The sequence below is a fragment of the Carassius auratus genome, unplaced genomic scaffold (assembly GCF_003368295.1).
Source record: "Carassius auratus strain Wakin unplaced genomic scaffold, ASM336829v1 scaf_tig00038904, whole genome shotgun sequence".
NCBI classification, from domain to species: domain Eukaryota; kingdom Metazoa; phylum Chordata; class Actinopteri; order Cypriniformes; family Cyprinidae; genus Carassius; species Carassius auratus.
Window position 1 is genome coordinate 1 of NW_020526474.1, and position 16,066 is coordinate 16,066.

General features: G+C 39.1%; 2 protein-coding genes across 5 annotated transcripts; both read right to left on the bottom strand.

The window, feature by feature from the left end:
• Positions 1–5: 5 nt before the first annotated feature.
• Positions 6–2,760, bottom strand: LOC113083573 (transcription factor RFX3-like; the record flags this gene model as incomplete). The annotated part of the gene is made up of 6 exons (XM_026254622.1): positions 2,586–2,760; positions 1,834–1,931; positions 1,577–1,726; positions 427–749; positions 115–268; positions 6–17 (listed from the first exon to the last, which is right to left on the bottom strand). Coding segments are annotated over exons 1-6 (912 nt in total), but the record flags the coding sequence as incomplete, so codon positions are not given.
• Positions 2,761–2,765: 5 nt separating this feature from the next.
• On the bottom strand, positions 2,766–13,621 carry LOC113083574 (transcription factor RFX3-like). 4 transcript variants are annotated; one of them, XM_026254625.1, is made up of 10 exons: positions 13,443–13,621; positions 9,276–9,507; positions 7,088–7,179; positions 6,310–6,559; positions 4,774–4,848; positions 3,721–3,902; positions 3,517–3,636; positions 3,216–3,340; positions 3,026–3,138; positions 2,766–2,937 (listed from the first exon to the last, which is right to left on the bottom strand). In XM_026254625.1, exons 2-10 carry the CDS (start codon positions 9,384–9,386, stop codon positions 2,767–2,769), a joined length of 1,239 nt encoding a protein of 412 aa, XP_026110410.1. In that variant the 5' UTR covers positions 9,387–9,507; positions 13,443–13,621; the 3' UTR covers position 2,766. The 4 variants fall into 4 exon arrangements, with proteins under 4 accessions (XP_026110410.1, XP_026110409.1, XP_026110408.1 ...); XM_026254624.1 differs by having other exon boundaries at positions 9,276–9,391; positions 13,443–13,620; XM_026254623.1 differs by lacking the exon at positions 13,443–13,621 and adding an exon at positions 12,230–13,421 and having other exon boundaries at positions 9,276–9,391.
• Positions 13,622–16,066: the final 2,445 nt, after the last annotated feature.

Here is a 16,066-nt window from a genome sequence, read left to right on the forward strand (position 1 = left end):
TTATTCAGGTCCTGAAACTGCGATAGACGGAGCAGCACAAAGAAATGGTGATTAGAGAGAAAGACTGACTTCATGGCTCTTTACGGCTCACGCTGAGCTACACACAGTCTTTACCTCTCCCATAACGCCGATGGGCGTCTCTCCTGTGGCCTGTGCGACGCGGTGCTCCACCAGATAGAACATGTACTCGTCGTACAGCAGCCGGATCAAGTGGAACGAGCCGAAACTCGCCGCGCTGCGGAGGGTCAGGTCTCTGATGACCATAGAGCTGTGAGAGCACAGTAAAACATGCAAAAGTACAGTTAACACTTTGATTGTAAGGGTGTATGAGACATTCTTGCTTCATTTGGTTGGTCTACAAGGATTTGGGGAGATCCCAGTATGGTTTCAATCTACACAATCTGAACCAAGTGTGAAATGTCTTGCCTGTAGAAGGACCACTTGAGCAGGAACTGGCGTGCAGCTTTGGGGAGGGATGGTTTATCCTCGTACGGCTTGAGTATTTGAGTGACCACGTTGTCCAGCCAAGCTGCCCACTGTTCCAAAGAGCTCTGCTGCTGGAGGGTGGCCTTGAAGTCCTGCTCGAGGCGTTGAACTACGCCCTCTTCACACTGGCACACCCACGAGGCCTGCTCCTGTACGCCATCAACAACCATCACAACATCACTGTGATGGACCTTCTCATGGACATTGTGAGGCTGGAATAGTCTACAAAACTTCTGCTCAGATTTTTGCCCCTGATCTGCAGTCTGGACAAGTTGCCAAAAAAAAGAGCCAGTCTGGAGATTTTTATCTCTGTTATAAACTGATCAAACGGCGCTGATGTAGAAAACCAGTAGTAGTAAAGATAACTATAACCGTGGTGTTGTGGCAGAAATAGTCAAATGTTACTACTTTATTCATCCTTTTGAGAGAGAAATTGAATGACTTTCAAGCATTTCACACAACTATTTCCAGCCCTGTAAATCTCAATTCAAATGTTATTTCTAATTGAATGACCAAATTAAGACATTATGATAAATAAACACTTCAGGTTAAAATTCAAAAAAGACCTCAAGATTAACCAAAAAAAAAATCCAGTAGATGGCATTATTTTCCAATATTTTTTTTGCTTTAAATTACAAAATCATAAATATCGACAAGAAATCAAATTTTGTCAAGAGTTTTTTGCTTTTTTTTTTTTTTTTTTTTTGTGTGGTGAAGAAAAGTTCACAGAGTTGCCTTGAAAAAACAAATACGCCATAAAAAGCAAATAAAAAGCGACTGCTTTTGTTAATCCACTAAAGTGCCGGTCAGTTCAGGGATAATTATTATTCAGGTTCAGTAGAAAATATAAATTTCCTTTAAAACAATTACTGTTAACAGTAAATTTTGGCATGCCTCCCAACTCCAAGGCTCAGTGCTTTACTGTATTACCAAGAAGATAAATGTGTAATATTATTAGTTGCTTCACTTATTAATGCAAAACAATAGTAATTAATTTTATGATTCAATTCTTTATTTTTAAAACCCGCCCCTAGATGGCAAGCCTTTTCTGTTAAGAATGGATGCACAAAGAGCACAACAAACCCTGAACATTGGCCAAAAGTCGCGACCCGGTGTTGAGATCGCTGAGCATCTGGTTGATCTGGGAGGTGTTCTGCAGCACTGCACGGGCCGCCTGCGCCAGATGATTCAGAGACGTGTATCTGCGGAGCGTCTGAGCGAAGGCACTAACAGCGGAAACCTGCCAAACAAAGGATCAACTCTTTTGGGATTTCTATGGTGGACAAAGGCTTTCATTTTGGACTGTGGGAAGGCAGTAAAACAGCTGGTAACCCTCTGCACTCTTACCTTGGTCTGGATCATCCTCTGAGGGATGCTGCTCATGGCGTTGGTGAGCCAGCCCTCAAGGCTTTTGGCAAAATTACGGATGGCTTGAGTCAAGGCACCTGTCGAACGCAAATGAAGATTCACAAAAATAAGGATTTTATATTATCGAGAAACGATTCCACACGAGGGACCAATCTCAGAGCCCAGATTATAGTCTATCAACAAAGTCTGGTGAGAACCAGCCAATTATTAAAAGGTGTTATCAGACTAGTGTTTACCATTAGTATTTGTAATTTGGTGCAAGAATAGGCCTAGTGTTTAATAAAGCAAGAAGCTTGTGGTTTAAAGTGAATTTATAACAGCTAAATTGTGTTATTCACTGTAAACCACGGCTTTCACAGTGCTTATTGCTTTTTTAAAACTGTTATTCCATATAGATAGTAAGGGTTTCACAGAGCAAATAAAGTGTAATGATATTAATAACAACCGTATTCTTCCACCAAACAATATAGCTCCTCAGAATCAGTTGTTGGTTACTACAAAGTGGTTGCCGAGCAACACACAAACGTAAACAAAGGTGTATGTTACTTTGTAGCGTAATTTACTCGGCTTTGAACGCAGCTCAACCAATCAGAATCAAGGAGTGGAACTCTGTTTTTTTTTTTAAAGAAGGTTTATAGTATCTCAACCGTACAAACAGTGAAGATAAGAGTGTTGTGATGATCCATAATGATCTGTGGCTTCTGAGGCTGTGACTATAAAGAGAGACTCACTAGGAATGGGTCTGAGAACATCAGGGATGAGGATCTCCACGAGGGCCTGGTACATCAGGTGATCACAGGTGTTCATCCACTTGAGCACTGCCTCGTTTCTGCAGAGAAGAATCAGTGTGCTCCGCGGCAGGCGGCCCTCGATCTCGCTCAAAACCACTGCATACAAAATAACCATACTTGTTCAATCTAATATAAACTTGTAGAAGCACCAAAGAGGAACGTAACGAGTGACACACCTGTTTTCAGTGATGGTGACGCCCTCCACGGAGCTGGAGGGAGAATAGCGCCAGAAAGTCTGCCACAGGTTCTCGATGAGATTGAACTGAAGGTTCACCACTACGTCCAAAATGGCCTACGTGTGAAAACCAGTGACACCACATTTAACCTTTGAACTCAAGGAGCTGAGAATTGAACTGTAACTGATGTCCTGTACGACTGACCTCGCAGTGCTCTCTGTACAGCGTCTGAAGGGCTTTGACGTCTTCGGGTCCGACGCCTTCCACAGGCTCTCCGAGGTCAAGTTCGACGAACTCTGGCAGAGCTCTGGACCCATCTAAATGGGGTATACGAGGAGAATTAGAAAAGCTCTTCTGAAACATGAATGTGAGCTAACGGTCTCTAGTGTTTTACCCAGGAACTGCTGATGGTGCTGGCTTTGAGCGATGAACGTCTGCTCCGCAGCGTTAGGTGTGTGCTGCCCCCCCGGTGGAGAAGTTCTCCCCGAAACGCCATCCAACTTCTGTACTGGCTTGAATCTAGAGATTTAATTTCCCTTTATGCATTTGGCAGATGCTTTTATCCAAAGTGACTTGCATTGCATTTACGGTATACATTTGATCAGTTCATGCATTTCTTTGGGAATTGAACCTTGACATTTGTTTTGTTGGGAACCGTACACTACAGATCTCTTTCGTGACAGAGTCTACAGTACCTCTGCTTCTGCTGGACGGGCTGCTGTCTCAATGCCATGTACTGCATGTCCTCCTGCAACCGGTTCAGAGGAGAATCCGGCTTCACACGAATCCCATAATAGTGATATTTAGAGTTCCCTCTGAGAAAACAAGTCTGCTGTGAATGAATGCAGCTTTGGAGAGTACAGAACAGAGCTGAGCATGTGTTAATGAGAGGATTTTACCGGGTGCCCAAGCGGCGTGTGCGCAGCCCCATGAAGATGGAGCGGATGAGCTTCCCGAAAGACGCAGCGTTGACCGGATCCAGCTTCTGCTCCTGACAGTGGCGCAGGTAGTGATTGTAGAGAGTGGAGCGTGGCAGACTCACGCCCTCCGCTGTCTCGTAATTATCCAGGAGCCATTGCAGCTGTGGAGAACAGCTAAACTTGTCAGCTAGATTCTCAAAGTTCACATTTCTTTAACCCTCTGGGCCTTTTTGTTTGGGAGTCACACATGGCTCCTTCGCCGTCAATAGGGACCGGAGCCTCAAAAGGTTTTTTTTCCCCCTTATGAAAATAAATGTAATACATTTTTGTTCTATAATATTTTTTTATTCTTATTTATAATTTTGAGGAAATTTTATAATAATATGCAATATTTATACAATTTTAATGAGCTATTTTTTTCATTAGAATTAGTGTTTTTTGTTGTTGTTTTTTTTACCTTTTTAACTTATCTGAATCTTGTTCATGATTTTTTGTGTGTGTGTGTGTGTTCACATATCTAATGCTACAAAAGTCACTAAGTGTCATCTCATTTCAACGAAGCGACGATTCTCAAAACATACAATATTTTTCCATTCAAAAATTACTGAAAAGGACCAGAGGGTTAAAAAAAAAAAAAATTGCATCTTGTGTTCTATGGAAGAAAGAAAGTCACAGGTTTGGAATGGCAATGGTCCTATAACCTCAGCAAATCATTAAACATCTCGTCCAATACAAAAGTTTACAAATATTACAAATGCTAAAAGTTAATTCATGGAAAAACAATAAAAACAAACTTAACAAAATAAGATGCATAACCTAAAAAAGACAGTGCCATTTAGAAAGTCCACACTGGAAATCTGAAATTAAACTCATTTTCAGAACTTTTTTCAAATGTAACAAATAAAGAAAAAGTTCCGAATTGATCATGTGACTCTATTGAATGGCACAGTACAGGAAAGAGAGAAAGCGAGTGAGAGAGAAACCGAAGCAGATCGTGCAAAGAAAGCAAAGCTGTGCATGTTCACAACTTACATGGCTGTTGAGCAGCGAACTTCTCTGACTGGACAAACCTTCAGACTTTTGGAGCGTCTCAATCGCCATTTCAATCTGATAGACCAAAGAGCAAAAGAATAAAGGAAAACAAAAACAAAAAAGGGGGGAAATAAATCAAATGAAGGCTGTAGCGACAGAGAGCTAAGCAGAAACAGACCCGACTGAAGCATCCCAGCCACCAAACACACACTTGCACCGCAGATATAATCATGATCATCCAGCTTCTGTTAACTTTCATTCAGAACAGAGCAAAGCAAACGCTGACACTGAGACCAATTAGTCAGAAATTAAAGGTAATTCACTGCTGACAAGAAAAACTTGGCTTCTACGTGAGAAAAATTTCCTTTTGCCAAAATGGTAGGAGAACCACATTACCCATAATGCACTAGACTTGATCCAACTATCTCTGAATGGAGAAAGTATGATCTGTAGTTTTCACAAAATGATACATTTTGTCTTTTTTATATATAGTTCTGAAAGTGTAACAATAAAAAGCTGGAAGAAAATCTAAAATGACCCTTTAATGATGAAACTACTCTTTATGTAACATCTCATTTTAAAGTAAATCTTTACTTTGCAACAACTTCATCTTCTGGATAGTACATTTTAATCCTCTAAAAATCCTTTTCCACTAAGACCTTTTGTGCATTGGAAAGATTCTTTGTGGAACAATCAATGCCAATAAAGAATATTACAAGAGTGTTCCATTGCATAAATTTTTTTATTTTTTAAACGTACTTCACTTTGGGGAATCAGAAATGGCATCACTGCGAAAGCCCAAAATTGAAAAACCAATTTTAGAAGCTGTATTTTTAAGAACAGACCCATTATCACAAAATATGTTGATTTATTTTAATAGGTAAGCGCTTAAATGTGACTCTGGAGCACAAAAGCAGTCTTAAGTTTCGGGGTATATGTGTAGCAATAGACAACGATACATGGTATGGGTCAAAATTACACTTTTTCTTTTATGCCAAAAATCATTAGGATATTAAGTAAAGATCATGTTCCATCAAGATAATTTGTAAGTTTACTACCGTAAATATATAAAAACTTAATGTTTGATTAGTAATATGCAATGCTAAGAATTCATTTGAACAACTTTAAAGATGATTTTCTCAATATTTAGATTTGTTTGCTCCCTCAGATTCCAGATTTACAAATAGTTGTATCTCAGACAAATATTATCCTCCTCACAAACCACACATCACTGGAGAGATGATTTATTCAGATGATGTACAAATCTTAAGACTGGAGTTGTGCTCCAGGGTCACATATAATTATACAAAATGACATTTCATTTTAATTAACAAATAAGATTGCAATATTTTATTCTGAAGTGTTTTTTTAGGCTCTCACAGAGGTCTCTCATTAAAAATGACCCAGAGGAAAATTATTAGCCTTTAATTAAAAAAATATATATATTTTTGGCTTTAACCACCCAAAGCATTTCCAGAGCAAGTTCAGCATGTTTTTGAACATTCAGTCGTGTGATTGTCTGTGATTGGAGCTCACCGTGGCGGGGGAGGCTCTAGTGGTCTGAGCCGTGCTGTGAGGGGCGGAGCCATCCATGGAGTTTCCTCCAATCAGATAGGCTCCTGAGCTGCTGATGATCTGTCCTCCTGACAGCCCCATGGCCAGAGCACCGTTCCCGTTGTTGGTCAAACTGTGAGAGCTCACCTGAGCCGAGCTGCCCTGCGTGTCGAAGTAGTTCCCGCCGCTGTTCTGGTTGTACAGCTGTGGTTCTGAGTATGAATACGTCCGTCTGCCGATGAAACAAGAGTTCTTCAGACACGACGGCCAGCTGTTTTTTTCACTCAAATGATTTCTGACATTATATTAGCGCACACGGTTTCTTTAATTGACTCGAGAAACATAAGTCATGTCTTGATGCATTCGCATCCTTTCAGCTTCAGGTGAGAGTGCTGTTTCCATGGAGGCACAAATCACCAAAGCATTACTATTTGATAGAGAACATTGCTTCTGATTGCCTTTCTGATATGTGCTCTCTCCTCGTCTGATGACATTTTATTTATAATAGCCAATTTAAAAGATCTTAGCCTCTTGCTGAGTGAATTTCTAAATATGAGCGATCCGAATGTTGCAGAGAGAGAGAGAGAGCAGACAGAAGAGTTTCAGGTGACCTGAGTGCTCTCGTCCCTGTTACGCTGGACACTCGTGGTCATTTCCAGGTGACCGCATGAGTCGATCTCGATCAGAGGCAGCATGTTTCAGTGACAGGACAGAGCTGGAGTGCACTAAATCACATTCACAATCTCATAAAAACACTCACATGGTCCCGTTGGTGTAAACGGCGTTGTTTTCCTCCTGAACGTACTGCACCTGTGTTTGATACACATGCTGGACCTGTTGAACAGTCTGCGCCTGAAATAACAACACATTACACTGGAAATATGGACATAAAACTCTATCACAAGATTTTCTGGTATTTCTTGCGCTAATATCAAAGACGATATAGATATGTTCAGAGATGAGGACTGTTTGAAACGTCGTCTCCGTTTAATACATGAACAGCAAATGATGCGATCGCAAAACAATCAGGAAAAAAGGGATTGCATGCACATTTTTAAGTTATAACATGTGAATATAGGCCTTGTCACCAGTGGCGACCTCAGCTAAAATTTCACTCGCAATTTAATATTTTTGGTCGCAGTTTGGAGCCCTGCTATAACTATAAATCATCAAGGTTTTAATATAAAACATTAAATTATGATGAAAATCTGTGACCGTAATTTCTTAATTCAGGAAATCTCATGCATCCACTGAGCCACAAAAAACAAAACATGGATTTACATTTATTTACTTAAAATTTCTTTAGAAGGAAGTATTTTTTTTCCTATTTTTAATGAAAACAGGGTGTTGTGAGCCTTATTGAGTATACACACGTCATGTAATGTGTGTTTCATTCATAGAAAAGTAACAGAACTCATGACACTCCAGGAAATCCCTTATATGGACAAAAGTGTCCAGCTATCGCTGTTACTGAATTAAAAGAAGACTCTTGAACTGATTAATTATTATTTCCTCTTTCTGGTATTGCCTCATTCTGTCATAGGAAACCACATCAGATCACAAAAAGAAGTCATTATAAACAATGTGAAGTGAATTTGGAGTAAAAACTAGCATGGGATGTAAAGACAGCAGCTGTTTACAAGAAAGGGCTTCAATGATAGTCCTTCATGCTTAAGCTTCGACAGTTTGGTGTGGATACATGTATGTTGGCTCTATTCTATCGTACATTTGTGGGGAGTATTTCAGTATTTTTAGCTCTGTTGCATGGTATTTCTCACTGTCTGTAGGAAATAAGAACAAACTAAATAAAATTGTTAATATGGATAGTAAGATTGCAGGTAAACAACAGCATAGTCTGTTATACTCCTAAAACTGTGAGTTTCGAGCTGTGAGAAAAAGCCATACAGTTCTTCAGGATGCATCACAAACTATTTGTGGTGAATACGAGATATTACCATCTGTTCAAAGGTAAAGGGTACAATTATTATTGACTACTCGTGCATAAAGATCTTTTATATCATCCAGTATAGCTCCGTTAAATAAATCGTTCCTCTCAATAACAAAACAACACATCAAACACTGACATCGGTGAGAAAGCAGCAGTTAAGAAAGCATCAGACTACAGCGATGTAGATGTTTGCGGTTTTTTCTTCTCCTTTTTAATTGCCAAATAAAATGTTATTCATCAAAAAGCATGTGTAATTACTTAAAATCATGAAACTTAAACAATTTCATAAAAAATTTATTAAAAGTTTAACAAATTACATGTTTAGGGCCCTATGAAATGTTTATTATTTACCAACCTTATGTTTTATTGCTACCAAATTCTGTTTTAGCATTTATTCTTAAAATAGCCTTAGGATTTTATCCTCAGAAACTCTACTGTTAATTAAAAGTAATTTCATATATCTTTTAAATAAAAAAATATTTTTTTAGAAAATGAAGGGGATTTAATTTTACAATTAAAACCTTGAAGAAATATTGAATGTTGATTCATTTAAAATAAGGTTTTAATAATTTTAGTAGAAGTAGTAGCTTATTACGAACATTCTACTGAACAATAGTAATATTTCTGCAGCGATATCTTCAGGTTAAAACAAACCTTTTTTTTTATTGTGTTTGTATATGATAGCAGTATAGTTTTACTCCAATGAAATGGTAAAATGCTCATGAAGTGACTCTCAGAGCAGATCTGGAGATGTTGTTCATGTATTTATGTCTTAATTAGTGAGACGGCATACAGTTATATCAATAGAAGCGTCACACGTGTTTTACAAAACTGCACGTCTGCACCATTTATTAGACATTCGACATAAGGCTATTTATCTTGTTTAATAAAAGAACAAGGTATAGACCCTATAGAGAAAATTACATTTAAGTAGCCTAAAGGGGCCACCCATGTAATGTAATGGAAGCGGTGTGATGTTTTTAGACACACATGGGCTCACCTGTTGCTGGACGGGCACCTGAGACGCCCCCTGCTGGGCACTGACCGCAGGCACGCTGGTCTGGAGCGGCACGCTGGACGTGGAGTCCGCGCCTGCCTCTGGGGTCTGCATGGCGCCTTGGAGACACAAACCACCATCAATTGGCCGCAGGGTGTGATTGTGTTGGTATAGACACACAGTGCTGATGTAGATGGGATCTTTGTGTTCTGAGCAGGCCAATGTGTGGAGATCGCTGCTTGTACCCAAAGCAATAAATGAAGTTAATATTTAATCGCCTTCTCTCAGCTCACACTTTAAACAGACAGAGATCTCAACAGCAACCGCTCGCTGCTAACGTTCCTCCGTCCTCAATCCAGTATTGCTGAAAACATGTACGTCAGAATGGTTTGCATTGGTTTTTCTTGCTCTTGCTGCATGCGAGCCGTAATGCGGCATGTAAACAAGCCGTGTTTGAGCAGCGGCGCTCGACCGTACAAGCAGCCGAAGGCTCCTTAGCTGTAAAAGTTTCCATGATCAGGTCTCTGCAGGTTAATTACCCTCGTGCTCCTGTCAGCCGAGCATCTCTCCCCAGAGACTCTCTGCCGCCTCCTCTTCCTCTGCTCCTCATTTACCTGAAGGGTACAGGTGCTGTTGTGTTCACTTCACCTCCCCCTCAGCCCTAAACGTCTGATTACCCAGCATTCCTGACTCACACATAATCACGCCATTTCCAATGCACACGCTAACGAGTCAACACCCTTCATCTAGAACACGCTTAAACTAGTCAGAGATAACATACTAGCATTTAACGCCAGACAGTGTGGATCGACATCAACTTTGTCGCTCTTAAAACATCTTATGGCTCCGAACTAGATGACTTTTAGTCTTTTACCAGAATCCTACATTAAACAGACTTTTTACAATTTAAACTCTTCTTGGTAAACGCTACAAATATGTCCTCCGAACAGATGAGTCTTTGTAATAAAAACACACATAAAACCCTCATCCTGTTTATAAAGATGCTAACAAATCAGAAACACACCGAATGCATTGTGACCAATTACACTAACGATGAGTTGCTAGTTTTTTACTTTCTGGTGTCCCTTAATCTCCATAATATCAGATTCAAGGAAAGAAAAACATGGTAAATGCAAATGATCCAATCCATTTGTGCACTTTATGCTATTTCAGCCACACATTAATCTGTTTCTCGGACATTTGACAAATTAGACCGATGCAGAAACGGACGTTTATGGCCTATGAAATGCGGATGGGTTGTGTGACACACCTTCATCCTAACAAAAATATCACAAACAAAAGCACAATGTTAATAATTTCGTTTTACCGTATACACAGCTCACTGAAAAAATACATTCCATCGTTTATTTTTGGTAAATAACCAATTGATATATAATTGTGGCACTTGCTCTATGTTGTCTTAAGTAACCCCACCTGCTCCCGGCACCTGTCTGAACACCCGCCCCCCCCCCCCCACCGCCCCCCGCTGACTTCACCTCCTCTCATTCATCCGCTCCCCCGTGGGCCACTTAAACCCAGAGCTCCACTGAGAAACTGCAGCCTCAAAAGCCGAAGGGTAACAAAGGCTCAAGAGGAGGGCAACACTTGCTGTCTCTTCCCCCACGGCCCGGAATCTGCCCCGGCACGGAGCGAGGGGTCAAATGTGCTTTTGGGACGCCATACCAATAAAATTGGCCATCAAAGTTAGAGTCTAATTTGGAATCACGTAATTGTACATGCACAAACACTCTTAAAACCAAAGGTTACTACAGGGTTTTTTGCAACAGTGCCACAGAAAGAACCATTTTTTTGCTTCCCCAAAGAACCATCCAGTGGTCAGCTCTAAACTCTAAAGAACCTTTTGTGAAAGTAGAAAGGGTCCATGCACCTTCAGTCTTTATATTCAAGAGTGCACTGCTATCTTAAGACACTGGAATCAACCATAAAAAAAAAAAAAAACTCTTACATTTATTTTTTTTGGCATTGACCGTTCAATGAAGAACCTTTATCATCCATTAATCAAATAGTTATGTGTAGCTTTGTAGATCCTTTAGATTAAGAAAGGATTATAAAAATGGTCTTTTAAGAACTGTTCACTGAAAAGGGAACCAAAAATGATTAAAAACAACCCTATTTTAGAACCTTTATTGTTAAGAGCATGGTCAAAAAAACGAATCCACCGCGCCAATTGAGCTTAAAGTGAAATGACCAGAATACAGTAAGAATCAATAAACCAGAAACATCAGAAGTGATTTCAGTAGCTGATGTATATTTAGCATTGCCAGGGGTGGTTTAGATTAAAAACACTAAAATAAAGAGACTTGATTAATGTTAATTAAAAAAAAAAAAAAAACTATTGTAGATGCTCTGAAACATTTTTTCCGAGCAGCATCCGCCACACGCTCGTGAGCGATGAAGCTCAAAGGGTTTAGCTTGAAATGAAATGGATATGAATTATTTACTCAATCAGTATCTCTTAAAGAGATTGGAAAGGGAACAGGATACTGTGGACAGGTGGCACGGCCCCGTTTTTAACTCTACACCTGGCTGTGGTAACGTGAGCGGATGCCTAGCGGTCTCTGACATCCTGTCCTCTTGGTTTGACCACTAACAGACTGAAAATAAACCTAAGACACAGGACCAGAGAGAAACTCCAGGAATCAGCTTGCTTTCCAAGAAAAAACAGCTACTCTCGAAAATTAGTCGAAGCACCAGATAGTTCACTATTAATTTCAACAATATCAAAAGTTGCATTGAAACTGACACACACTTTTAGTGTTTACAGACCTGTCTAGTTCTCCAGCGGGAGTTTAGTTAGTGTGTCTTAAGACTGTGTCAGGGGCAGTCTATACGTTTGTTTATATCGTCAAAAAAGATTTGGGAAGCTCATTCATAGATCGTCAAGCTTTGAAGAGTCACACAAAGCTCTTTGAAGCTGCATTGAAACTGATTTGTACCTTCAACCCGCTGGTTCCCATTGAAGTCCATTATATGGAGAAAAATCCTGGAATGTTTTCCTCAAACACAGACTGAAAACGAAAAAGACATGAACATCTTGGACGAGTAAATAAATCATCAGGACATTTGTATTCTGAAAAATAATTAATGATGCTAAAATAAAAAAGAGTGGAGCGACTGAACAGCATTAATCAGGAATATGATTTGGGATGCACCTTTAATCCCGTGAGCTTCCCTGCATTTCCTCATTTATCCAATGTAAGAAGCATAAAGCCAAACAACTAGATAACTACAAATCATAATATCAAAAGATGTTTTGGTCCAACCAGTGACATAGACACGAATAAGTCAATGAATGTGCAAATAACCAGATCTAGACAGAGACAGCTGCTCAAAAAATGAGGTTTAAGATAGCCAGCCCACTTGTTTTTGTCCAAGGATGCCTCTGGAGCACCATGTAGGGAGCACTATGTAGGGAGCACACTGGGTTTTGAGACGCGGCCCCAGAGGGCTGAGGGCCAATAGCTTAGCAGCTTTATAACAATAGAAGACAGACAGATAATCTACATGTGCGACATTATATTACACAGAAGCACACTTTAAATCCTCCAGCAGCATTTATCAGAAGAAAACAAATACACAAACACTTCGGTGAGGAGAAAATCCGTTCGCTTTCATTACAAACGAGCGTCAGAGGTTAAAGATAATGCAGCACCCAGCTACTGAAATTACTTGGATATGCATGTTAAACACAACTAAAGCGCGTTTAACGACTAAAAACATGAAAAAGCATCCAGAACGATGTGATTTTGAAGGCGAAGTAGTAAACAATCGCTCCATTCGTTCTCACGATGCTAACGCTAGCCGCTTAGCAACACCTGCTTCGAGAGAAAATGACGCGGCGCTTCGATTAAACACCGTTTTCATCGCGTTTCCCGCTGTTTGGTCTCACAGACGATGTTCGTGAACGCTATTCAGACCCAGACAGATGTCGTTTAGTAAGGTTTAGGGTGAATGAGTGAAAGCAGATGGGAGGAGAAACATCTGGATTGAAGCAGAATGAAGCAGCAGCAGCAGATCGACACCCAATTAAAGCTCCACAACACACACACAGCAGCTTCATATTCACTCATCCGCACACAGACACTGAAACACACGAGCATTATACAATGAGCGTGTTTATAAGCGAGCGGTTAATGTGGAGATATTCACCTGGACTGGTGTGAGGATGAGGATGAGGAGGAGGAAGGTGGCGGTTAGGATGAGAGGAGGAGGTTGTTGTTGTTATTGTTGGTGGGTTACAGTCGCCAGGACTACGGTGACTACGGCGCTGCAGCTCGGGGCAACGGTTGCTATAAAGCTCGCCGCGCAGACGAACTTGACGCTGCGGAGGGAGGCGGAGCCTACGGCGGGAGACTATAAAGCTCGGCGCAACCAAACTTGACGCTGGTTGTAAAGGGCGGGGCCGCTGACGGCTAGAACTCCGTTCGTTTTCTGAAAGAGGGCGGAGTCTGGATTACGTAATAAGATTCCAAAAATGAAGTACTTGTAAATTAAATTAAATTACATAAATCTTAGTCTGACTACGGTTTAATATTTTTTTTTATTGATTACATGATTGCGTATTATTCACACAATGGCAATAAATTACCCATAATTAACTGATTCTCCCTAATTCCTCCGCATTCATAAGGTCTTACAATTTTGTGGACCCTCACACAAAGACAAAAAAAAAAATGTAATTAAAAAAACAAACAAAAAAAGAGGGTGTCAGGTGGATATCATTACACATAACATTGAGAGAACACAGCATCCTGACCACTTGACTTACAAAACGTGTTTTCTTAGCATTTCAACATCACATCAACTACTAATGAACCGTTTTTATTTTAATTATCACTCAGAATATAATTTAACCATGTGTTAGTATGTCTTTGGAAGGCTTTTTTTTTTTTTTTTAAACCTATTACCATGCACAAGTTCACCTTATTTCTCATTTACATTTAATGCAGGGATTCCCAAACTACTTTTTTTTTTTTTTTTCAAGATTTATCCGAATCGTTCACAGAATATATTTATTTGAATCCTCCCCTGAGATTTTAAACTAATACGTTAATAATTTGCACGTTCACGGCCCTGTGGTGTTAATTAATGATCACACGACATGCAGGTAAACAAATATAATCTATTTAAATGTTGTTATATTAAAATGTATTTATTTTAATTTCACATTTTTATGATTTAATTAATTATTAGCTTTTCATAAAACACACCATGACCCCCCTGGAATTCTGTCACAAACTCCGGTTTAGGAAACCTTTATGTAATATAATGTTTAATGCACTATATTATGTTATTAACAACAAATGTAATGCATTTTCTTTTTCTCTGCATATTTATATTAATATGGCACGATTATCCTATTTAAATCAATATGAGAAACAAGTTAGGTCAAAAGTAATCTAAAAGTAATCTGATTATATTATCTAAAATGTGTATTGTAATGGATCACGTTACTAACTACAATTTTTGTCATGTAATGAGGAATCGTAATGGATTACAATTTTCAAGTAATCTACCCAGCTGTGCGTATTAATTATATGTTTTTCCTAATAAAGTACGATTATTAACATTTCTTGTGTTATCATAAAATGTAATTCTACGAATCTATCGTAAAAAGTAATATTGCGGGCTTTTCACACACCGTATGTAATGCACCAATAGGAGACGCCCGTCACTTTGTGGGCGGGGCATTCCAAAGCAGCTCTGGTTGAGATGGAAGAGAAAGGCGGGACTTATGAATTCTGACCACATCTGCTGAATAAAGAGAAACCAGATTAGTATATTAAAAAACTTCAATTGGCACTCTTAATTACTTTTTAAAATATATATATTTTTTAACATGTATATTTTCCAAAAATGTTAGATAGATTGCTCTAGATTAGATCATAACAACAGAGTATTAAAGAAAAAGCAATACATTTTATTATTAACCTGAATTTATTTATTTATTTTTTAAGTCGACTACTGGTCTGTTATAAAGGAATTTATGCAAAATTAAAATACACAACTACTGCATTCAGTGATCAGCAATTAAAAGGTGTTCACACACAAACTGGACGAGGATATGTAAACCTCAATAGGCAATTCATGCTCATAGATGATTTTAGTCAGTAAAACATAACAAACATATCCTTTATATGTATAAATATTTACATCAAAATGGCTATAATCTGTGATAAGTGCATTCTTTTGCTTATTCAATAATTATTTACATACTGTAGTGGCACCCCAAAATATTTGTATACCTAAAATATCAAAGCATGTCATTTATTGTAAAGAAAGATACACAAACACTCTTTTTAAAGGAATAGTTCATCCAAAAATCTGCCATGTCTTATAAAATCAGATCTTCATCAGGTTTGTAGAAATGTAGCATTGCATCAGTGTGTCATCAACGGATGCTCTGCAGTGAATGGGTGCCGTCAGAATGAGAGTCTGATAAAAACATCACAATAATCCACAGCACTCCAGTCCATCAGTGAACATCTGGAGAAGACAAAACCTGAAACACATCCAGGATTAAGATGATTTTAACTCAAACACATAGAGTCTATAATCTATAATAACACTTCCTCCAGTGAAAAAGTGTTCTGTCTGAATCAGGAGAGAAATCTGCACAGATCAAGCAGCGTTTAAACAGATCTAAACTAATCTGTGAGAGACAACAGCAGATGCACTTTTTCACTGGAGGAAGTGTTATTATGGATTATAGACTCTATGTGTTTGATGTTTTTATCAGCTGTTTTGAGACTCATTCTGACGGCACCCATTCA

Bases quoted from the DNA above. Each gene is read 5' to 3' on its own strand.
- LOC113083574 (XM_026254623.1), bottom strand. From the start codon at position 12,260: ATGGACTTCAATGGGAACCAGCGGGTTGAAG. The intron at 4,849-6,309 runs GTGAGCTCCAAT...TTGGTCTATCAG, and splicing joins CTAGAGCCTCCCCCGCCACG to ATTGAAATGGCGATTGAGAC. The intron at 3,637-3,720 runs GTAAAATCCTCT...TTGTTTTCTCAG, and splicing joins ACACGCCGCTTGGGCACCCG to AGGGAACTCTAAATATCACT.